At 38.7% G+C, this 22,020-nt stretch overlaps 1 protein-coding gene across 2 annotated transcripts in view; it reads right to left on the reverse strand.

Moving 5' to 3' along the window:
• zgc:172282 (leucine-rich repeat and fibronectin type III domain-containing protein 1-like protein) overlaps positions 1-18,155 on the reverse strand; it is an 81,249-nt gene extending 63,094 nt beyond the window's left edge. For both annotated transcript variants that reach the window (XM_042414439.1, XM_042414438.1), the window contains exons 1-6: positions 17,899-18,155; positions 16,180-16,331; positions 15,817-16,070; positions 15,386-15,629; positions 15,145-15,302; positions 13,582-13,962 (exon numbers count right to left, since the gene is read on the reverse strand). In XM_042414439.1, coding sequence (XP_042270373.1) covers positions 13,582-13,962; positions 15,145-15,302; positions 15,386-15,629; positions 15,817-16,070; positions 16,180-16,331; positions 17,899-18,091 — 1,382 coding nt within the window. In that variant the 5' untranslated portion in view covers positions 18,092-18,155. The remainder of the gene's footprint in view (positions 1-13,581; positions 13,963-15,144; positions 15,303-15,385; positions 15,630-15,816; positions 16,071-16,179; positions 16,332-17,898) is intronic.
• Positions 18,156-22,020: the final 3,865 nt, after the last annotated feature.

Here is a 22,020-nt window from a genome sequence, read left to right on the forward strand (position 1 = left end):
AACTTAACCTTTTTGATGAGACTCATTAGCTGTGCATTTAATTGGCACAAATACAGCAGGTACCAGCAATATATATGTGTGTGTGTGTGTATGCATGGATGTGGATGTACATGTGCTTGTGCTTGCATGTGTGCACAGCCATTTATCACTAGGCCCTTAAGCTCATTAGTATGAATGTAGTGAATCATTCAATTAAATGACAATGACCTACAGCAAACTGACTGCTCATGTGCCACCAGTGTGCGTGGGGATGTGCACATGACTGGACAGATATATCAGTTTGGTGATAGTGTATATAATGCTGTTATGAGCCTGAATGTTTTCTCTTGGGTGTGCTCATCCACTATGAGGAATATGATATATATTTGATGATTATAGTTATTCATGGAAAGAATTTAACTTCAATTGACCTCAGCTGAAATATTACATCCACTATAGTTATCAGCAGTAGCAGTATTGTAGGTTTAGTAGTTGTAAATGTAGTTGTAACATTATTTTGAACAAAATTTTTAATATAGTATGAGTTAAATTTGTTTCTGAGATTCACACTGATTTACATTTCCAGGTGAAGGATTAGATACATGTAAATATTTGACCTGAAAATGGTGACATTATCACTACAAAATAACCACCATCACCGGCTTCAGTCCAAAAATACTTTGTCAGCAGTGGCCTTTAAAAAGCCATACATTAAACCCTCTTGTGCACTTGTGCATGAGCAAGGATAAGATGCCATCATAAGAGCTGCTGAAAAGCAGTAAACCTTGATGTGAGTTTCTAACTGAGTGAGCATAAACTTACAAAATTCCTTAATATTTCCATTAAGTTTGGAGTAATTCCTCTTAAGCACCCTAAAAAGCAGTGGTATATCAGCTTCTTTGTTTTCATGAGCCATATACAGTGATACATTATTTCCCATTCCAAGGTCAAATACGTTTAGCCAGGACTCACTCATTAAATTCTAATTTAGTGCGCAATGGGTCTAACTCATTATCCATAGCACTCAATTTACCACAGAAGGCTTCTGTGATTTTTTTTTTTTTTTCCAACAGAGCTAATTTACCTGTTAAACTGCAGCGGTTTCAAATGAACAGCTGGTGCCTCTTTACTTGAGTTGTAAAATATAACAGTTGAGTTAACAAAATATACTGTATATAAATGAAATAATACATACTTAAAATTCCGCCTTCTCAATTTTAGTAGATTGGGTCGAAGCAAAGGGCAACTTTGTCTGATGAAGCCTATTTTGATAAAATAAAAATGAAAAAAACAATAAAACATAGAAAAGAATGAAATCTCTTTATTTCTTTGTCTCCTCTGTCTATTTCTCACTTGCACATATAAAAATACAGTGACTAGGGTTCCAACCTGCCTGCTGATATATATTAGTACTTTAGCTGTTTTGTTTCTGTGATAAATTGCTGCATCAAATGTAAAGAATTCATTCTTCATTGATTCATAGAGTGGGGAAGGTGTTATTTTCATGTCAAAAAACACTATGGTATCAGCATACATAAAACAAGGACACATATGTTAAAGATTTTACTGCAATATTATTAAAGATATTTATTTATTTTTCCTGAAAAAAGGAGACTAAGTACTGTATGTTACCAGGTAACAAGCTTGCTTCATTGAAACTAAAAATAAGCCAAATTGAGTCAAAGATAAGACAAAGGGAACTCCCTGTTATTTGCCTGTTCCTTACTCATCTGTTTCCACAGTATGGGGAACAAATATGTGGTTTTAGAAGTTATTTGGTTTAACAATATTATATACACCCACACAGTAACACGCCTGATACACACATATCACAATTGCTTTGTCTGACCTAAACAGTGATTACCATAGAATTCTGATTGCATGCATAACAGCATATTTTTGTAAAAACCAGTTTACTGACTTGTGAAGCTGTAAACTTTACTTCTATAACATAATAGAGTTAACATATGGACCACTTTGTAACAGCCTGTTTTATTTTTTTTTATTTTTTAACAAAATCTCAGCTTTTATTTGGGGCCATCAACTGCAACCCTCTGTACATATGCTTGTTAAACATTCTAAAAAGGGACAGATGCACATCACACATCAACAAGCTTGTTTGTGCTTCATATACACGTCAAAAAATATATGTCAGCTACATGCACCCACCTGCTCACACACACACACACACACACACACACACACACACACACACGCGCATTCTCTCTCTGTCTCTCTCTTTTCCCCATCCCACTTGATACACAGTCGCCCACATGCAGGCACACCTCAGCCCACCCAGCTTTGCTCCAGATGCTCCCACCACCTGCTCCAATGCCACCCCCAACACCCACCCCCACCCACTCACCAACACAGACATACACACACTCTCACACACACACACGTGCTATCACACACAGAAACACTACTTGTTCCATGACTTCACTTCATTCATATTTCAGTTCAATGATGCTTGACAATTCACTATTAAAATCATACCAAGAACTCTAATGGGTTTCAGTATTTTACATACTGCATGTGAAATGCCTGTTATGTTCTTTCAGCAGAGAATGGAAGGTGTCCTAGAGGATTAAATAGAAACAATACTTATCCTTTAACCCATTTCCCCCTAGCTGTGGGGGAAAAATATCCCCACCTATCAGAGCTATAGCAAGTCTGATGATTGAGACAAATAATGACACATAAGTGTCAAAGCTTACCATCATCATTGTAAAGGTGAGGTACAAAGAGTGCATTTACATGCCGCATAATGTGCGAAGCATCGCACAAAGCACCTTAAGTAAAGAATTGCTGAAGAGCAGTCATATAGTCTGCCACTGATCTAAATGTTATTAATGCATGTTTCCAGTCATGATATCCTGAGTCTGCTGGTCTGGGCACATTTTATGTCTGTGTCTGTGAATCCATTATCCAAAGAACCACAAACCATGGACAAAGCAAGAAAAGGTAAAGAGAGAGAGGGATGGGTCACAGGCAGTTGGGCTCATGTCTGGGTTAGTGTCTGCAATGTGTGTGTGTGTGTGCATTTTTTGTGGGTGTATATGTGTTTTTGTGCGACCTCCTTCTGCCCCTGCATAGTGAGAAAATTGTGAGCCGATTACATCTGGACACATACACACACACAAACAAAAAAAAAAAAAAGAAAAACATACTTAAAAATCTTATCCCACACACACTCAACAATGTGCTCACTTATATGCAATCTAGACAGACAAAGTGGTGTGAATGTTGAGAAAAATCGAAGGTGCGAGAGTTAAAGTAGAATTTGAAGAGATATCTATTTACAGGAAGCGTCTGTGTGTGTGTGTGTGTGCATGTGTGCTTGTGTGTTATGATGGTGCTTTACATTGATGGCAGAAGGTTAATGTACTGTAAACACACCTTCAAAGGCAGTCATGCTCCCACACCACAATTAAAGTGTGTGCTTTATGGAGGAGGCATATACATCTGATGGCTGGCACATCACACTGCAAAAAGCTCTGTATGATAAAGTAATTTAGAATGCTTTTTTTTTTTTTTTAAGTCAAACAAACATATTTGCATATATGATTAAAAATAGTTTAACCTATTTCAATACAAATACAAATTATTTTAATACTTATATAGATTTAAGTTATTGATACACTGCTCTGCCTTCTTCTTTCTTGTTACAATGAATGATACACATGTCAATTACAACCCTGAACCAGTGTAAACTAGAACAGTCACACCACTGGCAGATTTAATCCAAGAAAACTAAGTCTTGAAGGCTCAAAGTAAAAATAAAAAGACTTAAGAAGATGTTTTTCGAAGCGAGGGATCAGCTCTTGGTTCCAGGCTATGTTTACAATACATACTGTATTTGTTGACAGAATATTACTGTAAATGTGAGCAGCGCAGCAAATACCTGCTACAGTTGCAATACAGTTAAGGTTTTCACTGCAATGCTCTGATTAGCAGATCTCAACATTGCCAAGTCAGATTCTGCTCACACTTCAGTATGTTGAGTGAGACCGCATCCATTAGATGGTCTGCATTATGATTGCAATTCTGCATATTTTGGATGCCTCTAAGTCACATACAGCTCTTAGAGGTTGCAGGCTACACAGCATTCGCGCTAAATATAGTTCAATGGAATGGTGAATTATAAGTTAATTATTAATAAAAGCAAGAAACAGAGCTGTAGATTATTGATCACTATAATACATGCAAGGTTTTGCCAACAGGACTTTACAACTATTAGTTGTAAATTACCTCTTGTTTTTTGAGTTGATGATGTGAGCTAAAAACATGCTCCCATCTTTGGTCTGTATCACCACGGTTACAGGCGTTACTTATGGCAATCGCAAGACAAAGATGGTGACAAAGATTGATACTATTAAATACTTGTTCTTACATACAGCGCTCATTTCATTCTGTCCCCTGCAATATGTACGACACATCAGAGATTCACACTCCGTAAGAAAAGGAGCTGTCATTTCCAGACACGGGCGGAATAAATGTCATCGATAGGCAGAGAGGAAAAAATGTAATGCAGACGTTTTGGAAAAATAGGAGGAAAATAAGATAATATAACAGCCGAATGTGAACACCCGATGATGCATCACCCCAGATCTTTCTGATTGGAACTACAGTAAATCATAATAAAATGACAAGAGCACTTTTAGGCTAATACAGCTCTGGATCTGACTCCCTGTTCAGCAGTAGAGAGCCAGCCAAGCTAAAGCCAGGCTTATTTGGCTGGATAATGTGCTGGATAATGTGCTGGATGATGTGCTATCCCTGCGGTGGAATCCAAGCTATTGATTCTGCTTGACCTCTGACCGATCACAGATCAGTGCTTTGTCGCTTATTCCAAAAGCTCAACCGGCAGCACAAATCAACATGCACACCCATACAGACACACACAGAAATATACTCTTGAAACTACATAAGGTTAAACATGATGACCGCAATCTACCGTGTATAACATATCAAACACTACTTGTGAAATGGCCTCTCTCTGTCGGGGTCACATGGAACAGTCACTCTGAAGGTAAACAATTAATGAAACAAAGTGGTCTTTCTATTTCTCAGTCACTCTTAACTCTCAGTTCTGCAGCTGTCCCTAGCACAAGTAGTGTGTGCTGTAGCTTTAAGGGAAAAGAAAATAAATTCCATCGTAATTATTGTGTTCCTTCTATGAAGCTATCAGAACAGTTAGAGTAAAAAGGCACCGTCTCTCATGAGAAAGTCCACACATAAAGAAACAAATACATTAAACAAACAGTAACACATAGTTAAAAACACCAAAATACACCAATAATCACACACAAGAGAAAAACACAATGTAGGGAAAATACAAGAGAACAGAGAGTAAAAAAAGGGAACTAATAAATGCAGAAAATGTGACTCAGGGTGATGAAAAAGGATTTTTGAGTGTAGTTTTATCTCCTTCATCCAGGTAGTAAAATGTGAAGTCACAGCAGCACTGTTGTTGTAGAATTGAAAATGTTTTGCTACTTATCCAAGAGGCTTTATCAGTTCTACTGAGTCCTAGAATATACATAAAAGACCATACAGAAGAGGAAAGTTGGGAAACTATCACTGAAAAGTAGAGGGGGATAATGACATCACCTGTGTGCTGCTCACATAACTGCCTCTGCGTTTCTCAAACACACTTCCAGTCCCAACCCTGGGGGGAGGACACACTTTCAGAGCTTAAATCCTTTCAACGGTTTCAAACCAATTTACACCTTAATTTGTGTGACTAATCACTCCTACATGATTGTCATGTGACCTCATGACTCATATGCGACATCAAGGTAGGCTTGGGACTCCCCGCCAGCCAGTAGAAGTGATGAAATCTTGGTTGAAACGGTGAAACATCAGCATTACAATTTGGCATTGAGAAGAAACAGAAACAATACGTTGGAGAGGACATTTCTTTATATATATAGGTAAGTTTTCTTAAAAAGGACATTATACAAAGCTGTGGATGTATGACCAAATATGGAATACGCACATACTTTATGGTTAAGGGCACATGGTGTCACTAAAAAACACACCAAAATACAGTGATACACATGAATCAATAATAAACAAAGAACTGCATTTAAAAGAAATTTCAGTTTTGTTTAAAGTTACTGCTATTGCATCTTTAAAACAGAGTTTTATAACAGTATACGAGTAAAATTAAGACCATGAGATACAAGGTATTTGTGTGAGGTACAGAAGAGACATGAAATTCACTACATGCTTTTGTAATCTCACTTTAAATAACACACACACACAGTGACATAGACACTTACATACACTTACTGAAGCTTCCTGCAGAGGTTTAATGCCATTGATGGCACTGAGACTGACATTGGTACAGCTGATACACAGCTACCAGCTGGTCAAATGTGCACATATAAACACTCATTACATACATGTTCACATGCACACACACATACACACACTCTTGAATAGGCATTGATTATATAAGTCAGGGGGTTCTGAAGAGCATGTATCAGACACAGGGTTAACTAATACGCCACCAACCAATGGTTTTCATGTACATATACACAAATGCACATGCACACACACTCACACATACTTGGTGCTGTAATGGCATTGATCATAAGTAGTCAGGGGGTTTTGAGACTGTCAGAGAGCTCTCTTTATGCTCTGAACTCCTTGGAAAATCTCCAGACTACTGGTGGTCTTTCTAAAGTGGAAATGGTTCTAAATTGAGCTGCCTGCTTAAATAACAGTTGGATAAAATGGACACCAAGGCTAGCGTATAGATCACAAGATGCTGTGATCTAGGTTCTCTGGCTGGACTAATTTACTCAGTGGAATAAAAAAATCAAGAATTATGGCAATTATTATTTAGTAAATTTAGAATGTATCTTATGCGCCTGAATTGAGAAAAAAAAATTGTATTATATTAGAATTACTACACCACTCTTACAGTCAAATTATACTTATCTGCATTAAAACTGCTGGATACAGTTAATCAAATAAATCCACTTGTCACAGTGCGGCTTCAGCATGCAGGTCTTAAGTACCTGAGAAAACATATTGCAGTAGTAACAAGCAAAAACCTTCTCAGTCCCACATCTGTTGTTCAGTTATCATCCACTGGAACAACAGCAATCACTCTAACCTAGAAGTTTTCATTAGATCTCAGCAGCAATATATGTCCCAATGCAACCTTTCCTCTTTCTGATTACAAAAAGGGAAGAAACAGATTTTTTAATACATTATCCATCAGTAGCATTGATTAAATTAAGATTCTAAGACTCTGAGATGGATCGGCTTAAACACTGAAATAACCAGAACCATAACACAGACCTACATAAAATTGTTAAGCTCAAATGTCCTCTCCTTGTGGCACCAATATGTTGTTTCTCTTTCCCTATTTCCTGTCTTCTCTGCTCCTCAGCACTTTGTACCCCCCCACCCCCCACCCCCTTCTCTCTTCATGGCACTGTGCCTCACCCCTCCTAATGGATATTGACCAAAGAAAGACAGAAGGGAGGAACACATGCACACAGACACACAGTTTTTAAATAAAAAAAAAACTCAGAACAGAGCCGGTGCAATGATGATGCCTTCTAATGGATGTTAATCTCACAATGCCATGTGGTTCCATGTACGGTATCAGAGTCACAATTCAGACATGATCATCATCTTATATAAAGAAGTTAGATTATCACAAATAATGCTTATGCAACATATTTTTTGAAGCCATTAATATTTTTCTTTCAAATGGTACACAGCAATAATGAACCAAAATGCTGAGTGTTGTCATGGTGCAAATAGTACTTCTCATGAATAAAAGACTGTAAATGTAAATGTGCATTCTTGATTATAAAATTCAAATATACCTATCTCCCTTCCTATTAACCAATTTATTTTATTTTCTCAATATGTACTATGATGGATTCGACAGTAACATGTTGACAAAAGCCATTTAAGATTAACATTAAAGGTTCCTTTCAGAGTTTTTTTTTTCTTTTTTTTTTTTTTTTACTAGCAGTACTATGGGTCAGTGTTTTTAGTGTGTCCCCTTTTTTGCTTGTTCTCATGCACACACATGAGGATACAAATGCATGTGTACATGCATTCGGTCTACATTCCTATTAATGGTTTCACACTAAGCAATGCAGAGGGCTAATGCACCAAAAAATGCATGGAAAAAGAAGATTGGTAGCAAGTAAACATGGACGTAAACAATGCGGTTTACAGAGAAAAATCAGCTTAATATTTGATGAGCAAGAAAATGCATTCAACACGTTTGTTAGACCTCAGGGATACACACAATGAGTTTGGGTGTATAACACTGAGGACCCTATTTTCCTGCAGGCGTAAGGCACTAGGGCATAGGGGTAACACGCACTATTTATGCAATTTTCCTCAGGCGCATGTCTATTTTTTTGCGTCTGTGCATGTATGGTAATTTCCTGGCAACAAACAAGTGCACTTGGGCTGCCATAAGAGGAGGAGAGGCGCAGCTGAGACTGAGGCAATTTTTGTGGCTTCAGTTGGCTGATGCGCAAGCACATAGACGTCTCAAAACACCTTTCATTTATGTTTTGCAACTCTCAGTTTGCTATACGTTTTTTCAATTTCTGAAAATTGACATGTGAATCAAAACACAATTTTTAGATTCTAACCAATAATATCGCATCCACATGAGCATAATCCAATGACCAGAGCTCAGAAATATGCTCTGTTGGATGAGTGATTTTCCCACAACAACTTGTAGAATGTCGGATCTTTTCCATATTTATTAAACAGCTGTAGTCGTCACACAGCAGCAGGAATGATATGTGTGTTTCATCCAGTCTCTGATTTAAGAGAGAGTGGAGTGTGCATCATTTTACGCACTGATGGCACAGCAGAAGAAACTTAATTATTTAAATCTTCCCACGTGGCGACAGGATTGTTCAGGATCTTATATAATTAATGTTCTGTATTTTCTAAACATCAAACTGGAAAGCTGCTACTCACACATTCCTAGTTTAACAATAAAATAATTTGGAGTCACTCAGTTGTCCTCGGGATGCGTCCTGAGCTCCATCAAATCTGTCTAGACATTTTTATTAAATAAAAGTTCAAATTGAGTTTGGACAATTTAAAAAAAAAATCTGTTATGTCACAAGGATTATTACAATGAGTTTTCAGTTTTGCCACTTGCAGCCAAGTCTCAAAATATTTGCGGTAATGTGTTCTGTGCATGGACATGTATCCATATATCCAGTGTATAAAATACCTAGAGGTCCTGTGCAGTACACGCTCCTTCCTAAACAGAGTAGGCCTATTTTGATGAAACAGTGATAGAACTTGTGTGCTTTTTTGTCAAATTTCCAAACCTGATTTTGTATTTCTTTATTTAAGGATATTGTATATACTTAAAAGCATATAAGATGACTTTCAAATATGCAAAGGAGGAGTAGAACTGCAGAGTTTGTATTATTATTATTTATTAATTATCTTATATTAATTGTTTGAACAAAATAAGCGGCAGCTCATGTGAGAACACATCAGCTTTATCTTAATTCTACCATTGTCAGCATATTTGAATAGATGTAGATCAATGTTTGGGGTATCCTGAATTTGTATTCTGTAGTTTCAGGTGCTTCACGGAGATGAACTCTTTCCTCTCTCTTGCCCAGTCTCTCTCCCCTGTTTCACCTGTGGCTAGATTTAAAGGGGATGAGAGGAGCGAGGGGATCGGTCATTACTGCAGCTCGCCCTGACTCTACCTGCTGATTCTGTATTCCTCCCACTAATAATGTATTCAGTCTCTCCTCCACATTGCGCCTGGCGGTGCCCATTTGTGCCAATGCTGATGGTCAGGAAAATTGCAAAAATGTGTTGGTCACACCCACATGCGCCATGTGCCAGGAATTAAGACTTCAATCTGCGCCTGCACCCTATTTCAGGAAAATAGGGCCCTGATTGTACAACAGAAACTCAACAAGGCAACTTAGAGCAACAATGTAGGTCACACTCGAATATAGTTTCAGCCTCACATTACAAATATATATACAGTATATACAGTGCTATGCAAAAATTTTAGACGTTTTAGATGTTAAGCTTCTTATCCATAATGCAGTACCATCAGGGAGGCCTATGATTGGCCCAAAATTTATTCTGAAGCATGACAATGACCCCAAACATACAACCAGAGTCAAAAATAACTATTTTGATTGACAAGAAGAACAAGGGATCCTGCAACAGATGGTTTGACCCCCACGGAGCCCTGATCTCAACATCATGGAGTCTTTCTGGGATGACATAAAGAGACAGACACAACTGAGATGCCAAAATCCACAGATGAACTGTGGCAACTTCTCCAAGATACTTGGAACCACATACCTGCAAAGTACCTTGAAGAGCTGTGCACAAGTGCACTAAGAAGAACTTTGTTTTAAAGGCAAAGCATGGTCATACCAAAAATTGATTTGATTTAGGTTTTCTCTGTTTACTCCAATTTATATGAACTTAATTGATAAATAAATACTATTCATGGCATTATTTTCATGGCAGTGCTGTATATGTACGACATTACAATGTATCATGTCTCTAATTTCTTCCTCTCTTGTTTGGCAGTGGCTAGGTTTACCGTCTTCAGTTAAGGTAATTTTTATTTTATTTTATTGTTGTTGTTGTTATTTTTATAGAATAAGCTGCACATGTATAGGTATATAAGATTTGACCAGGTTTCTAAGCCAGGTCTTTCAAACCATGTTACAATATTCAAATATATTAAGAATAAGGTTACTTGAGTAGCTGGCCTACGCAAGCTTGCGTATGAACAAAACCACTGATAAAGTCTCCTTATGTGTCTGTGTGTGTTGTGGATTTGTGTGTTGCACCTGTAGTTGTCTATATATGTGTGTGTTTGTAATGAATGCTGGCTGTTGGTTTGCTTTGGCTTATTCTTTTGTAAGTATATTGTTTGAGAATGTTCTGTACCATTGCGTTACAATGCATGCAAAGTCTGAGATATGGAGTTTAAACAGTATTGCAAATGTCTAGACAGCAAGTTTGATAAATTGAGGCTCAAAGTTATATTCAGAGCTACCCACAGAAGCTACAATTGACCAGTAATGTACCTGCAGGGCCACTGTGCCCACTAACTGCATCCAACCTTGAACAGGCAGGTACAGATGGACGGTTGCTATGCAGGAGAACGGTTGCCATGCCTAGAATTGTAAAGAGCTGCTCATCACCTATAGTTAGTTGAACTGTCTGAATAAACAGGTGTCCTCTCTACCTTAGAAATAACAACATAATCAGTCTTCAGTAGAGACCCCAATTTCCGTATCTCACAAGTGTCAACCTTGTATGCGTTAAGAGGAACTGTCTGATTCGCCTGTCAACATGGATGATTTTAACATGTTCTGTTACATTCTCTCTTTTGAGAATTATTTTTCCAATAGAGAAAATTTCTGCTGTTGATCAAGAATAAAAAGGCCAAGATGGTTATTAGAGAATTCTGCAGGGCAGTGAATACATTTTTGTAATCACAGAAGACAAAAGTGATATATTTGGCGGATTAATTTGCACCTCTGAAAATATGAAATAAATAAATAAATACTCCACGCTCATCTGTGACAGTATTAAAGCCACTTGTCACTCATAACAGGATCTGAGAGATTTTGCCAACCTGTTGCCATGACAACTCACCAACATATGAAAACTCCTCAGAACTGAAAATAAACAGGGCTTTCCCGGGCTTTCTGAGAGATTTAGGCAATCATGCTGGGTTTGGCTTTGGTAGAAAGAAAATGTGGAAGATTCCTCAAGAGCACAAAGATTTAGAATGCAACTTAACTGCAACACATAGAAGTGCTCAATGGTAGTTAAACCATGTTTTTTTCTCTCATAACTCCAATTAGGCTGTAAGCTGTAAAGGTAATAAGGAGGGGCAGTAGAGTAGGTGAGAAGGACTGCAGAGAGAAATGTTCCCCATTGACATGTACATAAATATCCCGCATCTAAGAGAAACCCTAATCCTACTGTGTGTTTTCCATACAAGCGGAAGACACACTAATCAAAATCAAAGGTTTAACAACAGCAGCAGTTGTATTTAAAGTATAAATGACATATAATTATATCTAAATAATATCCATATAAACTTGGCTTAAAATATTCATATCAATAAAGGTTCAAATTAAACATCCAATTGGGATTTTAAATAGTCAAGGACCAAAAGATCAAGTGCATCTCCTGTTCTTATTTTAAGTCAAATAAAATAGATAGAATATGCATTCATTCTATTAAATATACCTTCCTGATAGGTGATGAAACAGCAAGGCAATCGGCAATCACACTGAAGCAAATGCACAAGCATACATTCCCTGTTTACTCCTGTCATATAGTGCATACTGTATACATACTGTCTAACTAACACTTTCTTTGTCACACAAGCAGCAGGGGTGTTGAATTGGTCCAAATGCAACTTTTGGTGTTTTGGCAGAGAGTATTGTTACGTGACGATATCGGCAGATATGCTCAGTAACACTGCTACTCTCTGTTACTTCGAGTCTCATGCATATGCCAACAAAACTATGATATGCCTTTACTGTAAATGACAGCTTCCGTAAAGTTCTATGGTAACCTACACACTTAAATATGCTGAAAGAGATTAACATGATCCACAACAAAATGACCTTTCTACCTATTCAAATCCTGTGCTTGAAATCAATTCAGTGAGAACATTATCAGAATTCTTTCACTGCAATCACGAAGAATTACCATAATACCTTGAACTGCTCTTTCTATCCATTTAAATTCTATGTGCGTTCATTCCTGTTTTTAGTAGACTTGGGGTGACAGCATAGGGAATGTGCGGACACAAACGTTATTAAAAACAAAAGAAAGAAGGTTTGTGTACAAAACCTTTTGAGCTTCAAATCAGAAAACTTGAGTGTTTGTTCCAGGGATCTGTTAAATTAGATGTTCCCTCCTTCTATAGTACATTAAAACTTTCTACATTAAAGGTTGCAAGGTTGTATATTTACAGATTCAAACTTATCAGACCAATAACTCACAAGTGAAACATTGTTAAAACACAAACAACGCCTCTTTGCTACTCTAGCAAACTACAACCTAATTTTCCCCCAAAGCAAAGCAATCACACTTAGGGCACCCAAATGGCCAGCAAATGCCCTGATGTCAATAGAGCCAGAATCTAAATACCAACAAGGAAACCATACAGCAACAGCATCAGTAAAGCAATGCAATAATGAAGCAACTTGACAGAAAAGCATTAAAACTTGTTCAACAATCTCACTCCTTGCGTTTGGCGTTGGCTTCCTCGCATTCAGTGAACCCCACAATGGCTCTGTTCCACTACAGATGTCTTTATCATTTCAGTTGATTAGACATTTACGACTGGATGACTGGCTAATCTCCACTTGTATCATCTATCATCTGCTTTCATCCTCATCGCAGCGGCTGATGGCTGCTGATTAACATACAAACGGGTGCACACACACAGTCAAACACACACTCACACACACGTTCTCACTTGCAAACACATTCAGGCACACGAAGGCAAATATGCTTAAAAGGCAGCACATGCAGACAGACAGAGGTGTGTAAACTGAAATGTAGACAGACCTGTACACCAGTGTGTCATCCCCAGAGCTGTTGTATTGGACCTGGAACATCCTGACTCCAGATATTGGAGTCTGACTGCTCCATCTAATGAGGGCAGAGTTTCCTGTCAGTTCCACCAACGAAACCCTCCGATCTGCCCCTCTTGTCTCGTTGTTGGGGAGCGCAACCTTAGAAGAGGTCAGGATGTCAGAAGGTGCAAGTTCAGAGGATGGGTCTCGACTGCGGCTTGTGCTGTTTGCCAGATGGGGCATCGCCGTGACAACTAACTCCACCCTTCCTGTGGATTCACCTGCAGCGTTGGAGGCAATGCAGGTGAAGTTTCCTGAATCCTTTAGGGATGTGACATTGATCTCCAGGCTTCCATTAGGGAAAACCAAAGTTCTGAAAGAAATGGTAATTCGCATGAATGATATAGATTTAATAAACTGACTGAAATGTGTCTGTAGCAACATATTTAACAATAACAAATACATTCAGTCTATAAGATAACTTAATTCTTAACTCTCACACAACACAGACAAGTAAACCTGTTATTGTGGTTAGACTATTACTGGCTAGGTAGAATTACTTGCACACTGTGGCAAAAAACCATTTCACATACTGAGAATTATACATATTTTTACCAAACATATTATTGTCATTAACGCATATTGTATTCACCGCAGCCTTGTCGTATTATTTGACGTTGAGTTAGACGGCTCAAAATGGTGGGCAGGATCCAATAGACCATTTTTTTACAGCAGACTTTTTGACATGTCAAAACAGCAAAAGCACAGGTGCAATGAATAACATTAACAATGGCTAAGTCCCATTTGGTCTTTCCAAATTCATGACCCTGGTACGGTACATGATGGTTCACCAGTACGGCTTCCTTGGACACTTGAATGGAACTGAGCCACTGTTAATGTCATCAGCCCCATCTGTGCTGTGGAAAAATGTCTGCTGTGAAAAAGGTCAACAGGCTTTATCATTTGTTGCCATTTGTTGCACTTGTGTGTTGCACACAATGCTGATGCCAACATTCTCCACCAGCAGAATCAATGCAATGACTGCCAAGCTAAGAGGTTATATTGGTGACTAGTTGTGGGATTAATTGGCATAAAATGTATTGACCCCAAATGGTAGATGGCGAAATTGCAACAATGCTATTAATTTATCAACTAGCCTTTTCTTAAGAACATAGAACATAACTACACAGATGTAACATTATATCTCCAAATATCATCAGAGGGAAAACCTCCCGTAACCTTCAGTAACTGAGATGTGTATGGGGTGGAGAAATTCAAATTCTGACCTCAACAACAACCTTCTAATCCCATTGGTACTGAGCTCAAGAAGTATAAGGAAGAATATTTAAACAACCCCTCTCTTTCACCTGCAAACTAGGCTGCCAAGTTTCTGACATCATTTAACATTGAATGGTGCTCTCAGTGGGCAAGACTTATTCTCTAAATGAACACCTTGCCTCTAATTTTGATAAACTGTGCGATCTATAGGCCTGTGGAAAAAAGTAGTATGTAGATCAAGTAGGACTATAGGACTATTTGAAGCTAATGTCAGTACCTGGAGCCATTAGATATAAGTCGCCCTTCGGGACTGATCCAGTGAACTTCAGGCTCTGGGTCGCCATTTGCTTTGCACTTCAGGCTGGCGGGCTGGCCCTCCATAGCAACTGTATGAGGTGACTTACGGGTCAGCACTGGTGGGTCACAAATAAACTCCTAAAGGGGAAAACAGATTTAAACACTACATTTCCCATATAGTTTTCTGTAAGATATTATTTACATTACTATTAGTTTGTCACCTCTTCAGGTATTGTCCAGAAATACTTGGCACTAAGGTCAGGGGGAGAGGCGCATGTCTCCAGGTCGTCTTCTCTGGTCAGTCTCCTCAACCACAGAAGTTCACAGTTACAGTGAAGGGGGTTGCCACCAAAACTCAACACCAGGGAGGAGAGGGGGCTGCCTTTGGACTTTGCATAAACTGGGATTCTCAGGAACAGTGGGTCTGGGGGAATTTTCTTCAGCTTGTTGGATGTCATGTCTAGCCTGTGAAAAGATGGCAGTGTAAGGATAAGGGTGGGGATGGACAATAGGAGAGACGGGAAAATAATCATTAGATCAACAGTAATTTATCCAGTCCATCCCAGGACAGCATCAGTTGAGTTTATGAGTTTATTACCTAGGAAAGTAAGGATGTTTTTGAATTATTTTTTCATTATTAAGATTCCTTTACCTGGCCAGTTTGTGTAGGTTGGTGAATACTCCTTGGGGAACATTTTCTATGAGGTTGTGATCCATATTTAGGGTATTGACATTGGTAAGGCGTCCAATTGTGTCCCAGGGCACCTGGGCAAGGTTGTTGTAACTGAGGTCCAGATCCTCCAGCGTAGACAGGAAGTCATCAAAGGCATGGGGAGATATGGAGTGGAGCTGGTTGTTGGCCAGAATTAGGTGGCGAAGGTTGGTAAGGCCTTTGAAATGGTCATCCTGGTTGGCAAAAAAGTGATGTATCACAATTACATTATGCCATTGTAGCTTTGTTGTTCAATTGTTTGTATATCCATTATCCATGCAGCCACCCATCTATCAATCTTACCTTGATCACAGTTAATCTATTGGAGTCTAGGTGGAGAGCTCTCAGTCGCCGTAGGTCACTGAAAGCTGTGGGGAGGATCTGACTGATGGTGTTTCTGGACAATGTCAGATGTAGGAGGCTGGTCATGTTGGCAAAGTCTTTCCTTCGGACAGCTGGCAGTGAGCAGGACAAATAAACACAAATAAATACAGTATTAGCCTTAGATACAGGTCCTAAGTGGCCATATAGTCTACATAAGTACAGTATTATGGGAAGTATAGAAGTCAGTAGGTGCACATACACTAAAAGGGTTTAAATGCACAAATGTCCGGCTAACCACAGGAAAGAGTTCAGGAACTCTCATGCTTTCACCAAAGTGAATGACTCACATTTGTGATGTTAAGCTTTTTAAAAAAAATCTCTCTGAGCTGGAAAGAGAGAATGTTAAATGGACTGTACTTATACGTACTATACACATTCATACACTGATGGCACAGCCATAAGGAGCAATTTGTCAGTATCTTGCCCAAAGATACTTCGACATGCAGACTGGAGGAGCTGGGAATCAAACCGCCGATCTTCCGATTAGTGGATGACCCACTCTACCTCCTGAGCCACAGCCACCCACGGAAGAGGTATAAAATAAACAACAACGTGGCAAGTAAGTGTTAAGATAAATTTACTGTGTCTGCTTTTACATGTTTTCTTGCAGAGCACACACTGCTGTCAGATCCAAACTATGATGATATAAATTTAATCTGGCAAGTTCATGCTGGATGAGCCTTGGCAGGCTACAGGCTATGATACTGAGTGTGCTTTTATTAATTCCTGTAAAATTAATCTGGTATCCCTCAAAATGAGGGATACCGGATTAGTTTTGCACAGAATAGTGCTAAACTGAAATTGATTTGGATGTGAACAAAGTGACTTAAATGACTACAGCTATGTGATATTATTAATGGTGCATCAAATTATGTTTTGGGATCCTGTGAAAGTGGTCTTTTTTTAGCTTGTGTGTCTTTTGTTTTGGTGGACTATGGAAAAGAATTTCTTTTAAGTCAAGCCTGGGAAAATTAGGTGGCTGCCTTAGTGCAAGCTAATAGGAATTCAGATTAAAATAAAAGGATAAAGCAACACTTCAGTTCTTAAAAATAAGTATGTATCAAAGTATCAAAGAGAAGTCTTTGATATAATAAGGAGATGAATCATGAATGAGATTTTCTAGAGTGAAACACAAAACAAAAGAGTAGAAAGTTGAAAAGAAAAACCCATGCTCATGAGAAATATTACCTACTGTTGTGTGGAGACCATCAAAATGGTGACATGAGCTAACATATGTATTCAGTGTTAATTGCTCAGTGACAACCATTGAGTTTGCTTCCATGTAAACAACCAATCCAAGCATACCCATCAACTGACAGATACTGATAGAAGGGGGTAAGTGAAATATGCTGGGCAAATTGCAATAGCATGGTACAAACATATGTACCATATGGTATATTGTGTAGTATATGGTTTATTTAATCTGGTAATGCATTGCTATTGCTGCTAGTATTTTATCAGAAACACCTCTACCACAGCATTAAAGCACCTAGTCTTTTTCCCCTTGAGGATTTTTTTTATGGATGGTTGACAAGGAGGTATGAACAAACTGGGCCACGCAAAATATCTTGATACCCTGCCCTCATTCCTTGATTGATGGTTAAATGGAATAAAAGCATGAACTAGCCGGTATGCTACCTGTGATGAAGTTCTCTTGAAGTCGTAACTCCACGGTGCGTCGGTCGATGGCAGCAGGAACAAACAGCAAACCTGTCTTTGAGCAGAGGATAGCGAGCGAAGGAGAAAGGCTCTGGCACATACAGCGTTTCGGACACGGCTGTCCCCTGCATGCTGCTGCCAGCAACAGCAAAGAGAACCACAGCCGTTCCATTATCCTCCACTGGGAACAAGGCAACTGGAAGACACAAAGAAATGAACAATAAAGGAAACTGGATTTAAAGCTGGCTTCATTCAAGACAAGTGGCAAACCAGGGTGAATCACTGAGGATGAACTGTTTAAACATATAAGCATTTACAGATATGCAAAGCCCTCTGTAGACTTTTTGTATTTTGTCTTGTCTTCAGTAGGCATTTGTATTACTTATGCAAAGATGTCACAATCAAAGATCAAGAAGCTACAAGCCACATCAAGCTCCTATTAAATGTGACAAGCGCTAAATTGCTTTGTTCAGGAAACAGGCATGAAATCTGTCTTTGGTAGCTTGAATTAGCTAGCCTGTAAACTGTAGCACAATTAACTTTTTAAACATAGCTGTGTAGCTGAGGTGGCCAAGGACTGCACATATTGGATATAAGGACATTAAAATTGTAATACAAGCTGATCTAAGACAATGGGCTTACAAACAACAGTAAAACCATAAAAAAGATAGATAGAGCATTGAAACTGGTTTCCACATGTGGTGCTTTGTGGCGTTAATGAGGTTGCACTGCATTCACGTCATCGGGGTGGGGCAGGTGGTGGGGGGAGGGGGGTTGATATACCAACCAAGTACAGAGAAAGGACCCACAGTGGATCTGTCTGAGTCCTGTCATAGACCAGCCGGCAATTTTAGATGTCTACTACTGCATAATATATCAAGTTACAGCAAAGAAAAAGCGACATGTAATGTGAGAGACTGTGTATGGCCTTGTACTTCTCTGTTTTCCTGTCTGATAACTTTTTAAAAGTGCAACAAACAACTACAGTATGTGGTTACTGCCCATATCCTATGCATACCTTCAGGGGATGTGACTTATTCCAAGGGAACATACACTAAGGACCTCAGGCAGACTGCCAGACTAACAACAAAAGAGATGAATACCACCGGTAGAATGTTTTATAAACACATAATATGATGTCTGCCTCCAGGGTTTATACATTTGACTTGAACATTTAATTCTGCATCCAAATTGCACAATACTCCCTTTAATATAACTGTTTTTTTTTCACTTTACAATGATGTCAGTACAGAGCTGAGAGAGGAGTGAGAAGTAAATCATGGCAACGTTCAAGAACTGGACAAAGTCACACAATCACAATGAGCTCTATCATCATGCGAGCTACTGTAACAGTTTCCTGAGGCACAGTGGGGATTTTTCTTCACCACAGTGAGCTTAGAAGTGTAGTGGGTAGTATCACTGGCAATGCAATGGTAATCTGCATTTTTGATGTAAGGATTTTCTGCATTATGGCTACACCATTTCCATAGACCATCATCTTGCATTGCAGTCAAGTACATAGCACACTCTACAGACGTCAAGATTTATAATGAATAGTCTCTGGCCATCTTATATTACACAATGTTAATGGCTGAGTGTTCGCACCAACCGTGAAGAGGATTTTCATGTGTGTGAAACTCAAAAACCCTGCTCCACTGTGTGCTTACACTAATTGAACCTGGCTTTTGTTGAACACGTGTTAAACATTAGGATTAATTATTTGCCTCTGCTACATTCATTTATTTCACTTCCATTATGCAATTAGCAAAATGAACAGTTGACCTCTTTGCAGGTTGAGTTGTCTCTCTGACTTCTGCTTTAAAAAATAATGCACTCAAAGGGTTGCCAAAGGATTCTAGTGGCTGTAGCTTTGACCAGGCAGCTAACTGTGGGACAATTTCCACTTTAGAAGATGTGTGCATGTGTGCTACAGACACAACTCAAAACTCATGGTGTGTTACGTGTGTGTAGAAGCGGGCAGCAGTATATTAGCCTGCCCAGTTTGACTACGAGGCTAATCAATAGCATTGAACTTCTATGCAGTGGGAAGCCTGTGTACTAGTTCTCCATTCTGCACCTCCCTTGATACTCCTAAAACTCTAAACAGAACATTTTTATCAAGGGATGACAATGTAATACAGAACCACAAGATCAAAACACCCAGTATTGCTACACAATTTCCTCTCTTTATCTTAGATTTCCCAGTGTATTATCCAGTGAGGCATATCTGCCAAATATATACAAACAAACAAATGGAAGTTGATGCAATCTCATGAGTCTGCTAAAAATAGATATGCTGTAATTTGATATTTCATGTTCTCCATCCTCCCACTGTGTAAAACACTGAGCAGAAACAATGATTAGCTATAACTCACATGCACACATGTACTTCAGTTCCTCTATCTGTCTTTCCATTTTACTCCCTCTCAACAGTTTTTTCTGTCATTCAATATATTCCTATCCATTACATTTGATTATTCCCACTGCCTCGCGTCGCCATCTCATTCCCTTCATACACCATACTATTCACCTGTTGTTTTCTCAATCACCCTCAAGCCTTCATATTCCTATTTTTAACCCAAGTAAATACAAACTATGTAATATAATTTACTAGCAATTTCTAGACTAGACTTCTCATATATATATTATATGATGCTCCACCTCTGCCCTCCTCCTTCTGTCATTTGCTATAGCTGTCCATCCTTCTCTGTAACTAATGCATTTGCTTTCAACTCAAGCCATTTTGCTTCTCCATGTCTATCACACATCCCTTTACAGTTTTCCATTGTCTCCATTTTCCTACCTGCCTCTAGGCTCTTCTTCCTTTCCCCTAAAACCTTTATTTCCACAGCATGTTTCCAACAGAGGATGTAATTCTTCCTAATCACATACCCCAATTCTTGCTTTCATTTTAACTCGCTTGCTCTCTTCTTATGATCATCTATCTTACCGGTCCCCCTTACTCAATCTTTCTCTTTTCTCACACTCTCTATGCTTGCGTCATATTTTTCTCTCCCATCAACTATCCCTCACCCAGTCTCACTCATTATGGCTTTTTTGTAATGTATCTTTAATGTGTTTATGTTGCAGACATTGGAACAAATGGTGATTTTAAATGCACACATCATTCACTTGGTTAACCCACTCATCCGGCCTGCTTGTGTACAATATGAGTCTATGGTATAATAACTATGCTATTTTAAACAGTTATAAACAAATCAGTTGGTTCTCCCACTCATCCAGATTGTGTGTGTTTTTTAGGCCATTCAGTTATGGACATATAGGGTTTTTTATGTGTAATTCATTGAGGATGATAGTGATCAGTCACCCACCATTACTCACTGTCGTGCTTATTCAGCTATGGGAAGTTAATAACAGTGAAGAAAACAGATCCAAGCTGTCTTCCCTTGTTACTAGTCATACTGGGCTATTATAGTTGTTGGCAATGATTTGAATGAATCTAATGCTCTGTAAATGCAAACTGTTCAGACATCTCTTGAGCAGGGTCGAGCTTGACAGTTCTGTCTCAACCCAGTGGCACTCCTCCTTGTTTAAACTGGCTGTGATAGTGACTGGCTGTGTTATATGCTCTCATACTCAAAAGCTCATACTGCATCTTGTCTCTGACTGTACTGTGCTCAGTCTTGGACTTGTAGTCTAGACTATACTCTAGACTTGGGTGGTCCAACACAAGCAGGGCTACAATTGTTGTCATTGAAACACTTTGTTACTGCCCATAAATATGTAATATGTTTAATTGAGCTACATGGAAAACCTTATCAGTAGGGATAGGTGCTGAAAAGGGTGAGAGTTGTTTGAAAAAAACTGAGACTGAGGGTAATCAGGCTGTGCCACTTCCACAATTGAATCTTCAAGAATTGCAGTTCACTAAATTACATTAATGTGTGCATACTGATGCCTGACAGACCATATCATTCCAATCATATGCGGAGGTAACTCTAGAGGTTGAAATCTGGGGAAGTTTCTATTTAGCATACTGCATTTATTGATTTCATTTAAGAAAAGTATCAGTCACAAAGAATGGCCGATGAGTCAGTCTAGACAGAGCTCTTAAACTTGCAGGATGTAGGAACACAGAGC

This window comes from Thunnus maccoyii, chromosome 6, assembly GCF_910596095.1.
Source record: "Thunnus maccoyii chromosome 6, fThuMac1.1, whole genome shotgun sequence".
NCBI classification, from domain to species: Eukaryota; Metazoa; Chordata; class Actinopteri; order Scombriformes; family Scombridae; genus Thunnus; species Thunnus maccoyii.